This window comes from Borostomias antarcticus (assembly GCF_949987555.1).
Source record: "Borostomias antarcticus genome assembly, chromosome: 3".
Lineage (NCBI taxonomy): Eukaryota > Metazoa > Chordata > Actinopteri > Stomiiformes > Stomiidae > Borostomias > Borostomias antarcticus.
Window position 1 is genome coordinate 27,830,426 of NC_140236.1, and position 17,867 is coordinate 27,848,292.

The 17,867-nt window shown below is 44.9% G+C and overlaps 1 protein-coding gene across 1 annotated transcript in view; it reads left to right on the forward strand.

Moving 5' to 3' along the window:
* ghrhrl (growth hormone releasing hormone receptor, like) overlaps nucleotides 1–17,164 on the forward strand; it is a gene marked incomplete at both ends in the record, with an annotated part of 29,012 nt that extends 11,848 nt beyond the window's left edge. The window contains 8 exons of the mRNA XM_084436100.1: nucleotides 7,621–7,753; nucleotides 7,972–8,125; nucleotides 10,342–10,402; nucleotides 10,634–10,703; nucleotides 11,039–11,130; nucleotides 15,885–16,014; nucleotides 16,682–16,723; nucleotides 17,063–17,164. Of these exons, the coding sequence (XP_084292226.1) occupies nucleotides 7,621–7,753; nucleotides 7,972–8,125; nucleotides 10,342–10,402; nucleotides 10,634–10,703; nucleotides 11,039–11,130; nucleotides 15,885–16,014; nucleotides 16,682–16,723; nucleotides 17,063–17,164 (784 nt within the window). The remainder of the gene's footprint in view (nucleotides 1–7,620; nucleotides 7,754–7,971; nucleotides 8,126–10,341; nucleotides 10,403–10,633; nucleotides 10,704–11,038; nucleotides 11,131–15,884; nucleotides 16,015–16,681; nucleotides 16,724–17,062) is intronic.
* Nucleotides 17,165–17,867: the final 703 nt, after the last annotated feature.

A 17,867-nucleotide genomic window follows, 5' to 3' on the forward strand; every position in this document is an offset into this window, starting at 1 on the left:
ACCAACGCTCTGCTGACTCAATAACTGCAGCGTTCCAAACCTCTGGCATTAACATCAGCACAAAAACTCTGCGCCGGGAGCTTAATGACAATGGTTTGGGCGGCACATAGCTCAGGAGGTAGAGCGGCTGGCTGAGGATTGCAAGGTCCCCGGTTCGATCCCAGCTTCCCCAGTGTGCCAAAGTGTCCTTGAGCAAGACACTGAACCACAAAATCGCTCACAATGCGGCACGGTGGCGCAGTACCTAGTACTTTCGCCTCACAGCAAGAAGGCCTTTCTGTGCGTAGTTTGCATGTTCTCCAAGTGTTCGCAAGGGTTTCCCCCATAAAAAAAAGAACCCAATATGAAAACCAGGCCAGGTCAAGCCTGGCTTATGTGCGTGGCTGGCTTGTTTCTGTTCAGGAATGGTAGGACGGAAGCTAGTATCATGCCACTGAAATAGTTGGCCATTGGCCGTGGGGTCTGTGGCGTGGTGGCGAGACTCAGCCCCCTTGTGTCATATTGGTTTGGGGGCAGTGGAGCCCTCTCTGGGCTACCCACCTGCCCCCACCGGTGAAGACAAGTGTGTCTCTAGCCCACTCAGGGGCTGAGTTGTGGGGTCCGTCATGTGGACAGTGGCGTGGTGGCAAGACTCCGCCCCCTCGTCTCATATTGGGTCGGGGGCTGTGGACCCCTCTTTGGGCTACCCACCTGCCCCCATCGGTGAAGACAAGTGTGTCTCTAGCCCACTCAGGGGCTAAGTTATGGCATCCGTGGTGTGGATAGTGGTGTGATGGCGAGACTCCGCCCCCTCGGGTCAGAGCTGGTCGTGGACAGTGCACCTCTCTCCGGGCCACCCACCTGCCCCCACCAGTGAAGACCCTGTGTCTCTAGCCCACTAAAGGGCTGAGTTGTGGGGTCCGTGGCGTGGTGGCGAGACTCCGCCCCCTTGCATCATATTGGGTCGGGGGCAGTGGAGCCCTCTCTGGCCTACCCACCTGCCCCCACCAGTGAAGACCGTGTTTCTTTAGCCCTCTCAGGGGCTGATTTGTGGAGTCCGTGGCATGGACAGTGGCGTTGTGGCAAGACTCCGCCCCCTCGCGTCATATTGGGTCTATACTATAATAAACTAAATAGCCTAACTCAAATACTCACTGGCCCAATCTCAAACCACCCCCTAAGCCCTCGCCCTATCCACTCCCCCTCCGTTTGCGCGTTCACGCCGAGCTTCGCCATGTTAAGGGCCGTCCCAAACCAATTAGCGCGGAGTGCGAGTGGGCTGTCAACCCCTTAAATAGCAAGCCTGCATCGGTGCAAGCTCCCGATAGCCGAAGCAGGAAGTGCACGTGTCAAAGAGATGCCACAGGAAACCGCATATAAATAACGTTCCATCTTCCTACACTGTCAATTATTGCAGATTATTTTACAGCACTCAAACATTTGTTTTCCTCACACTGATTTCATTGCCTCAAACAAAATCGAAGACAAAAATAGGAGAACATCACTTTATCCCTATAAAACTTGACTTGTAGCAAACTCTTAAAGCCTGTATTCATAGCCGACATAAAATAAATCTAAATAGGCCTAGGTCTACGTCAAATGTAGCCTACATCATATATTCCTTTCCATTAGGCTGCGATATGCAAATGGATCTTCACAAAAGAAGGAATGCTGCCAAAGAGGCATAGGAGTAAGTTATTAATTGATTTATGTATTTGTCTCGGGACAGTGTTATAGTATTCATTTAGTTAGAGTTCATTTGAAAAAACATATTTCCGTTTGGACTTTTGACCATTTCTCATAATACATGGATTTAATTATAGTGATTTATATTTGTATTATAAATCCTAAACATTTTTCCCATAAATCACCTAAACACGCCATGTTGACGGCCCTGTCCCGGTCGGTTCCGGTGGAGTAGGGAGTCCATCCCACATTTGGCTTTCCATTTATATACCCTCCCCCTCGATTGAGAGTGCCCTCCACAGCTGCGAGTGACACTTCATTTGGAGGGACACTCGGTGGTGGAGTGGGAGTGGGTAGGGGGTGGTTTGGGATTGGGCCACTGAATTGCTGAAACTGAACAAGGAACACAGTCTATCTAAGCCTGTTGCTCCCCTCCCGTGGTCGAAAACGGTAAATGCAGTCTATTTGCCTCTATTGCTGAAACTGAACAAGGAACACAGTCTATAGCTGAATCCCAATCTGAGTGCGCAAACCACCCTTGCGGCCACTTGCACTTGCGGCCTGAGCACTTAATTGACGTCAGCTGGAAGGGCCAGAGGGTGCAGGGCCGTGAATTAAATGGGACAGCACTTCCAGCGGCGTGCCAACGATTCCCAAGCCAGTTTAGCTCAATGCCCCTCCCACTTCGTTTTCATTGGCTGCCGCGTCCCTCCGACGCAGAGGCTGCTCTGACGCTCCCCTCAGCTCTCCGCTCGGCTCTGCAAATTGACCGATTGACGTCTGTTTTAATTTAATAATAATTAAAAAATTATGTTGGGTGGGATATGTTTGCAGCATGTGGATTTCAAGATAAATGTGTTATCTGCAAATGTCATCATTTATGTGTGATGCACTCGGATCATGACTCGGATGCACTCAAGCACTGTGTCACATGAGACGCGATGGGCTGTGGGTATTTTCTGCTCCTAAGTCTGCGAAATTGCGGACTTTCGGTAAGTGCGGTTAAAGTGTGCAAAATGGCGGCAGTGGCGCACTTGTGGACCTAGTAATTCCGTTTTGGGACTACCCTGAGCCCTTGTGGACTTAGCGGGAACGCGCATGTAAGGCCACAAGGCCGCGAGTGCTCTGCACTTTCGCCTAAGTGCGCGATTTGGGATTCAGCTTATCTAAGCCTATTGCTGCCCTCCCGTGGCTGAAAACGGTAAATGCTGTCCATCTGCCTCTTGTGGTAGCAACATAGAACTGCAGGTTCTGGGACCACTGCCTCTTGTGGTAGCAACATAGAACTGCAGGTCAACAATGGGACGGAGGAAGCCAGGGAGGTGTGTGTAGGTGGCCCAATACTTTTGTCCATATACATATATGGACAAAAAAGGCAATTGGCATGATTCAGTGCTTTTTTGTAAACAAATTGACTTTATAAAATGAATAGATTTCAGGGATAGCCTAAAATGCACTTGTAAATACATGGCCGATGCGATCATTGTGTTAAACCATCAACAGCAATGACCAGCCTTAAGATAGCCTGTTAGTCCTCGTAATTTAAAGTAATTACACAGAGGTATTCTAATTATGGACAAAGCAAGACTGTGTAGTACTGCAAGTCATGGGAGCCTAGTTATAGTTGAACGTGGGGGTGCAGAGTTAGAGAGTGGAGAAAATGTTTTTGTGTGCTGAGTGAATTTTGGGGCAGGAATTGTAGTTATCCTACACATTAAGCTGACTGATATTCCCATTAAGGAGAACAATACACTTATGAATAGGCTACACTGAACTGTTGAAGACACAATCTTTATGCTTCTCTATAAAGAAAGGGTGGGAAATATACAAGTATTTGTAGGTTATCCTACAAATTAAGCTGACTGATATTTCCATTACCTGTAACTCTTGGGTCCCTTGCTCATGTCTGCTGCCTCCTCTCTCTCTGTGTACTGTCACTTCATCATTCTACATTAAGGAGAGCAATACATTCAGGGTATTAATATAATGTACTGTACTGGTTTGGCACTTTTAGTCCCCAACATACTTTGTGATGTTATTGAAATTAGATAAACAGCTTCTCAATTCAAATCCTACCTTAACAGTAGCCTATTTCAATTCACAACATTAGCTTGCAGATCAACAAGACCTGACGTTATAACCGTGGCTAACAATTCAAGCAAGATAATGTTAGCTAAACAGTGTGCAAGCTAGCACTAGTTAGCGACCAGACCGTCTTTCTGGTTTTCCAGGCAATCCAGTAAGCCTATGTCAGGGGTGTCAAACTCAAATACACAGTGGGCCAAAATTTTTAACTTGAACAAAGTCGCGGGCCAACATTGAACAAATGAAAATTTGAATATGGACCCAAACAAGTTTTTCTTTAACATTGAATATGGAACAAGCAACGCTTATTACCATACAATATATAACTTAGTAGTACAGACATGCAAAATCGAATACTGGCGGGCCAGCTCTAGTAGTCATTTGGTATTGCCTCGCGGGCCAAATATAATTACACTGGGCCAGAGTTTGACACCCCTGGCCTATGTCAATTCACTTAGTTTGCACACCAGCACCAGACCTGACATTATAACCTTTGCTAACAATACAAGTGAGCTAGCTAAACTGTGTGCAAGCTAGCTAATCTAACTATTTTTAGTGTTTAACGTTATCTTGTGATCGTGACCGTCTTTTAAGATTTGACATCAGTCCAGCAAGCTAACGTTACCTGTTTTTGTTCTTCGGCTTTTTAAATCTTTTTGGTGGGCAGTTTTGCCTTGCTCAGCCAAGTTCTGCAACATCAACCTGGAAAATTTTCTACAATGAGCCGCGGGAAGTTAGTAAAATGAAATAGCGTCTGGCACACAGGGACTTGGCTGTCTTTTCCGGGGATGCTACAAATGTCATTTTAGACTACATTGACAAATAATTATTCCCCCCCCCCCAAACTAGCTCAAATGTTATGAAAACAACAACAAAATAACCACAACAAAAATGCAAAGTGGTGATGAAAAGTGGGGGTATTGAAGTAGTTTTGCTGTTTAGACAGAACTCACCTTTGAATTGCACTCAGATGACCTTTGCTAGGCCTAGACACAGTGTATAAATAGCCACACACACAGCTGACATTTTCTGTAAACCGTAAGCAGTAAACAACAGGTGTGGGATTGCTCAACAAGACATTAGAGATGGTCTAGAACAGGGATGGCCAACCCGCGGCTCGCGAGCCGCATGCTGCTCTTTGCCCGTCAATGTGCCCTCCTCCATCCATTGATTAAAAAAAAGTTGGCTTGCGGCTCTTACATCCTTTAATTTAAAAAAAAAAAAAATTCCATAAGAACGTTTCTCTCTCTCTCTCTCTCTAGTTTCGCTGTGCATTTCTTCCCGCCCATTTTAGTTTATTGCAGATTTGTCATAAAATCATATGATTCGTTTCGCTAGGTCGCGAGGAAGTCGCGTGAGAACCACTTCAAACCAATCATATAGGTAGCAAATCACCTTGGTAACAAAATAATTGTAAACAAAATAATTTGCTTTGCGTGGGTCTTTTACGACAAAAGCTAACGTAGTATAGGCTACTGTACACAACCAAAGAATGGCTGGAAAGAAATGTGCAGCGAAAAGAAAATATGAAGACGAACACAGGACATTTTTTACCCGAGTGGGAGAGTCATTTTTTCTTCATAGAATTTAATGGTAAGCCATTCTGTCTGATATGCCAGACATCATTGGGACATTTCAAAGCAAATCTCCAGCCCAGTCCAGTCCAGCCCAACCCAGCCCAGTCCAACCTAACCCAGCCCAGTCCAGCCTAACCCAGCCCAGCCCAGCCTAACCCAGCCCAGCCTAACCCAGCCTAGTCCAGCCTAACCCAGCCTAGTCCAGCCTAACCCAGTCCAGCCTAACCCAGCCCAGTCCAGCCTAACCCAGCCCAGCCCAGTCCAGTCCAGCCTAACCCAGCCCAGTCCAGCCTAACCCAGCCCATCCCAGTCCAGCCTAACCCAGCCCAGTCCAGCCTAACCCAGCCCAGTCCAGTCCAGCCTAACCCAGCCCAGCCCAGCCCAGCCCAGTCCAGTCCAGTCCAGTCCAGTCCAGTCCAGTCCAGCCTAACCCAGCCCAGTCCAGCCTAACCCCTCCCAGTCCAGCCCAGCCTAACCCAGCCCAGTCCAGCCTAACCCAGCCCATCCCAGTCCAGTCCAGCCTAACCCAGCCCAGCCCAGCCCAGCCCAGCCCAGTCCAGTCCAGTCCAGCCCAGTCCAGCCCAGTCCAGCCCAGCCTAACCCAGCCCAGTCCAGCCCAGCCTAACCCAACCCAGTCCAAAATATATTATGTCAGAAAATATCTTGTTGTATGTATTCATTTTAAATAAATGAACTTTAAAGGACAATGCTCGTTTTTGACAACCTGGACCTTATTTACGACATATTATAAGACGTTTGACTCACCAAGATCACTTTGGTGTAGTTCGGAGGCATGTAGAAGAAATTTAAAATCCAGCGCGAGCCAGTATATCCATGTAATGTCGGTGGTCGGGGCACTTAGAATGCAGTTTCTAAAAATCTTTTTTCTGCTGCGAAACGGTTGTTTTCATCAATCTGTCTTGATGAATCGCTAGATGTGCTTACATAGAGCATAGGCCTGTGGTGGTTTTTCACATGCCTCTGTAATATGATCTTTAGAAACGTCTTTCGAAACGAAATAGCTTCCTCACTTGCTCCAGCACGCATGCGCACAGCGTGCTGGAGCAACGATTGCGCGCTGTGCGAGGAAGCTATTTCGTTCTCTAGCTCTAGCTTGCTAGCTCAACAGCTGCTCTCGTCATGCTGCATACCTCTGGCTTTTGTCTCCCACTCTGCTGCCACGACAACTTTGTAACGGTATAGTAGCTGCCATAACAATGTAAACTGTATTCTGCCTAGTTTTGTAGCTAGGCTATTGTCTTTGTAACCCATTTGCTTATTGTCTAATAAATCCCCACGTCATTGGCGACTTCCGGGAACCCATCTGTCTGGTCTGGAAATCGATTTACATCAGTATAAAAGCACACGTTTGCTCTAGCACCGCTTGCTCTATAGCGCAGGCGCCAGTGCTAAGTCGCTATATTTTCCCCTCGTACATTACGGCAGAGACATACACTGATTGCGCACTGAGGCGTTTACACTGCACATGCAAACATTAGTACATCTGCACCTATGTTTATTGTCATGCACCATGGAACCCATGTTTACCAGACTGAAGCAAAATCCTTGTACAGTATAGGTAAACCTACCCAAAACATAAACCTACGTACAGTAAGTCTGATTATGATTAGCGGTAGAATAAACCTCTGAAAGAAAGAACCCTTTTCAGGGCAGAAAGAATAATTTCGGGTTCCAAAGAGCACCTTAGGATCTTCAACCTTTTTTCAGAAGATTCTTAAACTGATGGCACATTTGTATGATCATAGAAATGCACGGCACCTGCTCCCTGGCTCTTGCAGATTCCATAATGTACTGGTTGATGTAACAATGTCAGATGTGATTTTGTGGGATTTATTAGATGATTTATTAGATGAAAGCTCTGTGAAGTATCCAGGACCATCGAGAGAAGGGTTTTCCTAACACTGATGTGCTCTCTTCTCTTAAGCTTATTCAATTTCTGTATGCTGTCGATTCAGTGGCCGTTTGCAGTTGACTAACCTGACCTGCTGTATCTCTATCTTCTATCTCCCCTTACTTTGTAGTTCCTCTTTTTTCTGTGTATTTTCGAATCTTGTATGTCGTAATTGCCTTGTATTTTGTATGTCGTATTGCATTTTGTATGTCTTTCTTCCTTTTTATGTGTTATTTGTATTGTGAAGCGCTTTGTGCATTCGTGCTGTGAAAGGCGCTATATAAATAAAGTTTACTTACTTACTTACTTATGTTGTTAGTGCTCATCCTCCTTCTCTGTGTACAGTTACGACCTAGTACTGTTGTTTTGTTTTTTTCACAGGAGGCTTCGCTGTGCCAGGAACTACATCCACATTCAGCTCTTCATCACCTTCATCCTGAAGGCTGTGGCTGTGTTCATCAAGGATGCCACTCTGTTTGCCAGCGATGATACTGACCACTGCAGCCTCTCCACTGTAAGTCGCCTGCGACGGTAGATGCTCTCATTGTGTCCTTTCAATGAACAACTTTCAACTTTTCAGATGTCTGCTGCCTCTGAACATACTTCTGTTTCTCTTTTCTCTATCTCCTATTTCCCACTCTTCGTCTTTATTTCTGTCACCCCCCCACCCTTTCTCTCTCTTGTTCTTTAATTCTTCCTAAGCTCACCTCTCCCCTCCTCCTCTCTCTCCAGGCTGCCTGTAAGGCCTCTGTGGTTTTCTGTCACTACTGTGTGATGACTAACTTCTTCTGGCTCCTGGTGGAGGCTCTGTACCTCAACTCCCTGCTGGTCTCCTCCGTCCACCACAGCCACCGTTGCCTCTGGGGCTTCGGCCTGTTAGGCTGGGGTGAGAACCTGCCTTTGTGTCTCTGACCATCTTCTGGTTGTTTGAATCCACTTTCTTTTGTCCCCTTCCCACTCCCTCATCCGATCTATGAACTCATCCACAGCCATCCATTCCTCTAGGACTAGTATTCACTCTCTCACTTACTGTGCCTTGTGTCTCAGATGCACTTCCCTAATCCTGCATTGACACTGTAGAGCTAGTCTGTAGAGCTAACCACCAGCTCAGTGGCCTTGTGGTAAGTGTGTCCGCCCTGAGCCTGGGAGGTCGGGAGTTCGATCCCCGGCCGAGTTATACCAAAGACTATAAAAATGGTACCCATTGACTCCCTGCTTGGCACTCAGCATCAAGGGTTGGAATTGGGGGGCTACATCACCAAATGATTCCTGAGCACGGCACCACTGCTGCTCACCGCTCCCCCAGGGGATGGGTCAAATGGACGGAGAACACATTTCACACACTCATTGGGACAATCATTGGGACTTTAACCTTTAACCTAGTCACTCTCCCTGCTCTGACTATCGATGAGCTTCTAGGAGCACTGAGCGTAAATGGAAAAAAGACAACATTGCACAACATTGTTTAAGCTTGACCAAATCTCTGTTAAGTCAGCTAAAGCACAATCTTATGCTGAACGAATTAATATTGATGCCTACAGACCTAAAATACTGTTCAACACAATTAACCCCATTTTAAATCATTCTACTGCTGCTGTAGCTAACGTCCACTACTCAAACCTGTGAAACATTTCGAAATTTCCTCATAGACAAAATTGACAATATAAGATTTAACATCTTATTCTCAGGCTCTGACCCTTCATCATCGGGTTGCCCTCTGCCTTGGGCTGTTCGGGCAGACTCGAAGAGGGGCGTGGCCACGTCGGTTGCCCTGTTTAATGGTGTGTCTGTCGAGGACATTTTCGCGGCGGCAACCTGGTCGTCACGTCTCCTTTTGTCCGTTATTATCTTTCATCTGTGTCGTCTGTCTCTGTGGCGTCGTCTGTGATGGACACAGCCACCAGCGGGAGTCAGCGTTAGACATGTTGTTCCAGGGCGGGACCGTCTGGTGAGTGACGGTCCACTCCTGTCCCTTTGGAGCTGGGAGAGGCTCAGACGGGCTGTAACGGTGTAACCGCTTCTGGTCCGGCTCTCCCCTTATGTACCTCTCCTTGCCCTCGGCTGGGTTAAACCGAGTGTGGCGGGTGGGGCCAGTGCTTGGGTGGGCCAACTCTGGTATGAGCTCACCTTGGAGCGCTGGCTTGTGTCCTGGCTGGCCAGTTTTGTTATGGGTTCAGTAAGAGTGTATGGTGCGGTCGAGTAGCTCCGCTTATGCCAATAGGAGCTAGCTCTGTGGGGCGGAGCTCCACGAAATAGAACGATGGTTGCGTTAAACCTTAGTTTTATGAGTGGAGCGGAGCCCCACAGGGCACAGACTTTGCTGAACCCACAGTCTGCTCGCTAAAAGTTTCAGTAGGAGTAGTTGTGCATGCGAAGCCCGCTAATACAGTGGTGCACCGGACCTGGTTGGGCACAGGTGTGTGTATGTTTTTTTTTCTTCAGTCAGGTTTTGTCAAATGTTAAACCTGCAGAAAAATCCATCATAGCGGACCTTATGGGTTATTTTGTTCCCCATGAGGAAATACATACTGTAAGTGTACCAAGTTTCATACAATTTCATCAAAGGGCATGGAAATTTGTGTTTGGAATTTACTATAGCGCCACCTATGGACGAATCATAGTAGTTTTTTTCTGGCATATTCATGGTTTGTGGTTGCAGCATGCAAATTTAGAGCTTTTTTTTTTTAACTTTTTGAGTTATCCAGCAAAAGCTTTGTGGACCAACAAACCAACTGACCAACAAACCAACCGACCAACAAACCAACCGACCAACAAACAAACCAACCAACCGACAGAGCGAGCTATAGAGCTGCTGGTTGCAGCTAAATAATTGCATACTCCCGCAGGGTGTGGGCATGTTAATCTCTTCTTCATCAGTCATCAATCTAGCATCAATAATTAATCTTTCCAGATAAATTGGAGGTAAAACAACAGCCTTGCACATTTATTTTGCTGTTTGTTTCATTGTTTTGAATGCTGTATTACCATTGAGTGGCTCCTATTTAGCCAATTAGTTTAGGCCTCCTGACCTTCAACTGAAATAAATGGGGTTTTCTTTCATTTGATAAGAACGTTAATGTTTGACTCAGCATCTATTTGCAGGTGTACCAGTACTCTTCATTATCCTGTGGATTGGGTACAGGATCTTCTTTGAGGACACGGAGTGAGTATTAAACCGATAGCTTCCGCAGTTCATCTCAGTTATAGTCTGGTCAGCTAATCTCTAAGAGGAAACTGTTTGCAGTCCTCCTCAGTGGCCTACTGTACATGAGGTGATTCTATAGAAAAACATGGAATGTGACTAAAGCTCTGTAGCTTCATCTTGCTCCATCTTGACCAGTGAAGTCAATGTCAATGTTATTGTTTGGTCACCCATAATCCTCTTGTTTTATAGGTGCTGGGACATCAATGGGAACTCTCCCTATTGGTGGATCATAAAAGGGCCAATCGTGGTCTCTATAGGGGTGAGTAATATGATGCAACTCTATACAAATGGTGATATAATGGGCTGAAAGGGACACTGATTTTCAGTCACATATTTTATAGCCTGTTTGCCTGACATGACCTGAAGAAGTACCATAAATGGAAATGTTCGTGCGTCTGTGCTCTTGTGCTAATAATGTTCGTTGATACAGCTGATACTGGGATTTCAGAGTACACTTGACCAATCCACATGCTAAAAGAAACATATTTTGTCAGTTTGATAAACAACAGTGGAGAGACCTGCCTTGTGTAAGTACATTTTTCAGATGTAGGCCATATCATAAGCATATTTTGTTTTTCATATTTCTATCAACAGGTTAACTTTATTCTCTTCATGAACATTCTCAGAATCCTGATACAGAAACTGAATCCTCGTCTGATCCAGTTCAACAACTCATCCCAGTACAGGTGAAGCAAAAATGTTGCATGTTACGACAAGAACAGGTACATACAGGTAGATACATTTAAACAGGTGATCGGATGTTGGAGATGTGTGATAAGTGCCCATCTAAATAAAAGCATCCTGTCTCAGAATCAGAGTATCAACGTACTAGGAATTTGCTTTCGGTTGTGGTGCATAACATGGAGACGGTGCAGGGACGAGACAGGATGGTGCAAAGACAGGACAGTGCAGCAGGCCTGGCCCCAGGGTGAAATGACTGAGGGTGCTAACAAAAATAGTGAGGGGGCTTTTTCTATATTAAAGCAGTAGGCTAGATTATCATCATACTATGTCTATCAGGGCATTTTTTCATCATGTGGGTGGCAATACAGTGGCTAAACAACATAGAATCAGGGCCAAAAATGCTATTTACAACCATGAAAAGCAAGCAAGGCTGAACCAAGTGATGTGTGTTTTATCTATCCACTCCATTTAGTGCCAGGGACAGCGTTCTATGCTAATAGCCTAAAAGTAGGCTATGTCTCCAACATGCCAAACCAGACAAGAAAAATAAACCAGCTAAATTCTGTCTCACCTTTCCTCACTAGAGTTGTAGCTTCCTTGTTGCTTGTTTGTTGAACTTCCTGAGTAAACAATCCTTCCAGTCTTTTTCCCGAAATCGTTTTGTAAGATCCTTTTCAAACGCGTTTTATTGTACTTTTTTTTACCGCGTTTTAATCACATCTCATCTACAGTGTACTATGAGGTTCAAATCGAATAAATACATATCTTGACAGATCAGATAACAGGGATGTTAGGGATGAGGGGATGATGGTGGAGGTTTTGAAGCAGGCTGGAGCGTGGCATGTCTCTAGTGAGGTGTTGAAGATGTCAGTGAACACCGGGGACAGCTGATCAGCTCAGTACTTCAGCATGGAGAGGGAGACAGAGTCTGGTCTGCCTGCTGGGTTCTGTCTCCTGAACAGGCAGTTGACATCCTTCTCTAGGATAGTGAGAGGCTGTGCTGTAGTGGGGGGGTCAGCTGTGTGGAGGTCCGGGTCCCTGTTGGAATGAGGGCTGGGAGGTTGGGGCTGATGGGTGTGGGAGGCTGGTTGGGTTTGTAATTGGTGATCTGTCTCAGGCCTTTCCAGACAGAGAACCTGTTCCCCTCTGAGAACTGGTGTTGTAGTTTCTCTGAGAAGCATCATTCAGCCTCCTTCACTGCCATGCTAAGCCTGTACTTGGCCTCTTTAAACCACGCGGCCTCTTTTCTAGCCTCTAAATTATGTCCACAGCCAAAGTAGCCATCATAGCTAGTTGAATAATCAATCAATCAATCAATCAATCAATCAATCAATCAATCAATCAATCAATCAATCAATCAATCAATCAATCAATCAATCAATCAATCAATCATACCCAGAGGCAACACAATGCGCTTTACAGAGAACAAGGGAGGTGGGCATACAGTATGTCCCACCCCTACATACTGTATTCCAGAGGGAAGCAAAAAAACAGTATCACCTGGGGGCCAGATAAGTGAGCTGTAAAAATTCTTCCCTGACCCCTCTCAACAAGGCGATCGAGCAAGCTCCTGGAGTATGTTTGTCTACCGGCTAAGAACATTTATAAAGCAATAAATTACATTAAATTACATTTCAGAGTAAGAGAGGCTAAAAACATCATAGGAGAGACATGGCAAACACTGGTGTATGTCTGTGTGTGCGTGAATGTGCCTGGGACCAGATTGAGGCAGGGGTTGGGGTAGGGAGGGGGTAGGAAAAGGATAGAGACCCGGGTTAGGGTGAGGGGAAGGGGATCTGAGCCCAGGACTGGTGTATGTCTGTGTGTGTGTGAGTGTGCCTGGGTCCAGGTAGAGGCAGGGGTCGGGGGTAGGGTGGGGTGGGAAAAGGATACGGACCCGGGTTAGGGTGAGGGGAAGGAGGACTGGCCCAGATCCAGGCCTAAGCCGGATGTGGACTGATGTGTGTCTGTGTGTACGTGTGTGTGTTAACTAAATACTACAACATCCACAACAGACACAGGGGTATCTATCGGACTCAGGGTGGTCTGCGGGTGACAGTGGGGCATCCACTGGACCTGTTTAGAATGTAGGAGGGAGAGAGAGAGGCACTAAAAGAGGGAGGCAGAAAACGGTTAGTAGCACGCTGAGCCATTGAAGCAACACATATCAGAACAGAACAAGCTTGTTTCAGGGAAGCCAGCTTCTGTACACAACTTGATATACATACAATGCATAGCAGGATATAAACCAATGTATACAGACGATTCACAGGTTGGTTTGAGGCTGCCTTTCTGTGTCTCAAGGTCCTGGCTAGTGATTGTAGGCTAGGCCGAAAAGGTACGTCTTGAGATCTCACTTGAAGACCTCCGTTGTTTCGGCCCTTCCTAGGCACTCCGGCAGGGTGTTCCAGAGGTTGGGAGCATAGAAACTAAAAGCTGCCTCTCCGTGTTTCTTGGTCCTGGCTTTTGGAACTGGTAAGAGTTCAGTACCTGAGGATCTGAGTGGTCTGTTGGGCATGTACCTGACAAACATGTCTGAAATGTATGGTGTGTGACTGTGGAGAGATTTATAGACTAGTAATATTATTTTAAAGTCTATTCTAGAGTTGACAGGTAACCAGTGTAGTGATTTTAAGACTGGTGTGATGTGTGCCCTTCGTCTAGTCTTAGTGAGGACTCGTGCTGCAGCATTCTGTATCATTTGTAGCTTAGAGATTGCTTTATTTGATAGGCCTGATAGTAGAGCATTGCAGTAGTCCAGCCTGCTTGTGATGAAAGCATGCATTAGTCTTTCGGTGTTTTTCACATGCCTCTGTAATATGATCTTTAGAAACGTCTTTAGACACGAAATAGCTTCCTCACTTGCTCCAGCACGCATGCGCACAGCGTGCTGGAGCAACGATTGCGCGCTGTGCGAATGCGTGCTGGAGCAAGTGAGGAAGCTATTTCGTTTCGAAAGACGTTTCTAAAGATCATGGCATGTGAAAACCACAACAGGCCTATGCTCTATGTAAGCACAACTAGGGATTCATCAAGACAGATTGATGAAAACAACCGTTTCGCGGCAGAAAATAGATTTTTAGAAACTGCATTCTAAGTGCGCCGACCACCGCCATTACATGGATATACTGGCTTGCGCTGGATTTTAAATTTCTTCTACATGCCTCCGAACTACACCAAAGTGATCTTGGTGAGTCAAACGTCTTATAATATGTCGTAAATAAGGTCCAGGTTGTCAAAAACGAGCATTGTCCTTTAAGGACTGGACCGGAGAGGCCAACCCACTTCTCCAGTCTTTTGATGAGGATTGCATGATCTATAGCATCAAAGGCTGCACTCAGGTCCAGGAGGACGAGAACAGAGAGCTCTTTGGAGTCAGCATTAATTCTGAGGTCATTTACAACTTTGACTAATGCCGTCTCTGTGCTATGATGGGCGTGAAAGCCGGACTGGAAAAGGTCAAGGGTAGAACTTGTAGCTAGGAAATCATTCATCTGTTTGAAAAGAATCTCAGAATTTTACTAAAAAATGGGAATGTTGGAGATTGGTCTAAAATTGCTAAGAACTGAAGTGTCTAAGTTGTTTTTCTTCAGCACGGGTCTCACCAAAGCAGTTTTAAGTATTGGTGGGAAGACACCTGTAGATAGGGAGTCATTAACAATTGCTAAAATGTCCTAGGATAGAGTCAAAAATAGTTTTGAAAAAATCGGTGGGGATGGGATCCAGCAGGCATGTGGTGGATTTGAGTTTGGATACTACTTTTCTCAACATTTCTGTGTCCACCTGTGTAAACAAGCTCATATGTCCATTACATGGAGGAAGAGGATCTGTGAACGGGATGCATGGCCTTTCCTGGGTGATATTCCTCGTAATATTCATAATCTTATCTCTGAAATGAGCTGTAAATTCCTCACATTAAGAGGTAGAGAGTAGGTTATCTGGTGTTTTTACGGCAGGGTTTATTAGGCTATCAATTGTTGAGAAGAGCACTCTTGAATTATTTCTGTTGATAGATATCAATTTTGAGAAGTGGTAGTAAAAGTGGAATAAGATAGTGTAGGGGTAATAGCTGTGTTAATCAAGTCAATTTGCGGCCAGTCCATAAATCATTCGGTTAAGTCAGCCATATTTTAATACATTAGTGTGGTTCTTCAAATTCTGCATTTAGAAAGCTCAGTGCAGCAGTTTTTTCATAGGAGCTGTGTGACAAACCTTTCACCAAAAAGGCTGTTCTCACCCTCAAATTCCACTCTTGACTCCGCTCCTAAAAATAGCTAAATTAGTTAAAAAGGCTACCTTTAGATTTAGCTTAATCCTGATATATATCTACCGGTAGTCTAAAAAGCAAGGTAAGCGAGGACATAAGAAAGGAAGCAAATTATCGAAATTGCTTCCCGTCACTATGCTCACTGCGGGTGAGGTCTGATGAACGCATCGCTGAATCACAGCAACCAGTGATCACCCACTCCACTCCACCCTCACCCCTCAAGAGGCTTATGAAAGGAATTTCATGTTGGAATGGATGGTGGATTAATTGACTACAACTCCCAAAACTCATGCATATGCTCATCTCATTGAAGTCTTAAAAGGTTTGCCAAGTGAGAGGTAAAAAATAATTTCAACACAATACAACACACAAATTAGATAAGATTACGTTTATCATCATGGAATTTGAGAAAATGAATGTCCTTCAGACTTACTGTACACACTTATTTTGATCTGTCTTCCTATTGTCCTCTATCGGCTTTTCCTTCAGACGCCTGACGAAGTCCACTCTCCTCCTCATCCCTCTGTTTGGAACCCACTACATGGTGTTTAACTTCCTGCCTGACTACTTCAACGTGAACCTGCGACTCTGTATTGAGCTGTGCATTGGATCTTTTCAGGTAGTCAAATCTGGCTCACAATCGTTCTCTTTCTGTGTGTCACAAACACACTGCAAAGTATGTATGCATGTACATGCATGCACACACACATGCACACACACACACACACACACACCATCAGACATTCAAAAAATGACAATCATGTAATTAAATGATTTTTCACCACCATACATCCTTCAGATTATTCAATCTTTTTGAATAAAATTAGGCATCACATCATGACTGATGCATCCAATCATCCAACCTAACCATGCCCTCCTGCCTCTGACATTAATTCTCTGATGACATGAGATTCCTGGGTCTTATATAGAAGACCTGGGGTATGTATGATGATGTAGTCTTTGCTTTCTTGGTGGGGGGCCTTAATGGAGGGTAGAAGAGGGGTCACAGCAGAGAGACCAGGTTGTTAAACTGACCCTGTGAAAGAAATCTAAGATACTGGTGGAAAGGGTTATGAATTTGCTGCAATATGAGCTCTGATCATGGCGAGAGGGTAACATAACTAATATTTTTATCCTATATCCTGTAGGGATAACTCGTTATCAGCCTAAAATGTATTATTGTATAATTGAAATCACACAGTCTACTGTAGTTCTTTTCTGTTGATGCTACTGAGTACATGCATTTATTTTGTTCTGTATGTTAATAGACAAAAAATCTCTTGCAGGGGCTGATTGTGGCGATTCTCTACTGTTTTCTCAATCAAGAGGTTAGTAAAAATCAGCTAGATACACTGATATCAGCTTGATACAAAACATGAAATCAATAGAATGTCCATATAAACGAATCCTATCCTCTTTTTACAACTGTATGTCAGTGTATTGTTTAGATCATGTTCTGTTCCTCTTCATACTTTTTTAGGCAAAGGTGTAGAGCGTTATTGTCTCTTATCTCACTCTCATTACATAGAAGTACCCTTCTCTTAATGAACGTGTCAACCTGAGGGTAACATCGCCCCCTCAGTAGGAGGGTGTGTTAATAAAGTTGTACAATAGTACATTCAATGTTTGAGCTGATGAGAGAAGAACTCGTTTCATCTGCCTCTAAGGTGCAGAAGGAGATCCATGTACTCTGGCTGAGATGGCAGGAGAACAGCTATGGAGTGGAGCTGCCCGGGGCCAAGGGCAGTCAGATGGACACGCCATTCTAACTCCCTATCACCATTGTTATCCTTCTCCTCTTTGTCCTCTGGGACACCCATAAAGATATGTACTTTCACAGAGAGAGAGTGTGAGTGACAGAGAGAGAGTGTGAGAGAGTGTGTGAGAGAGATAATGGGATGTACTTTCACAGAGAGAGAGAATGAGAGAGAGAGAGAGAGAGAGAGAGAGAGAGAGAGAGAGAGAGAGAGATAATGAGCACTTGAAAGCACCACATCCTCTTCTAAGGGACATCTGGTATCCCTCCTCCTTCAACGTTGTCTGTTGTCTGGGTGTATTGTTGCTCTACTGTCTATTTCTGTGTTAGTCTAATGCTCCAAATGGCATAGAAACTGTAGCCTACAGGGTTTCTTGTGAGGTAATTTCATTTTGTGTTTAGCGCTTTAGCCCTCTTTCAAGAAAAGAGTTGCACATTAATGGCTATATGCAGTATGTGCTGATTTTGAATTGTCAAAGTAATTTCAATAAAGCTTGTTGTGCTTGAATTATATGAACTTCAACAGATCATTTACATTTCCAAAACATTGAATAGTCAGTGAAATGTGTCAAATAATCTACTCTGTGTAGTGACGGTGACCAGGGCCGTTGCTAGGAATTCTGGGCCCCCTTAAAGAATATTGGTGTGGGCCCCTACCCCTCCAACTTTTCGTCACCACTTTTTTCAACCTGTTTTTTTGTCATTTTGTATTTATT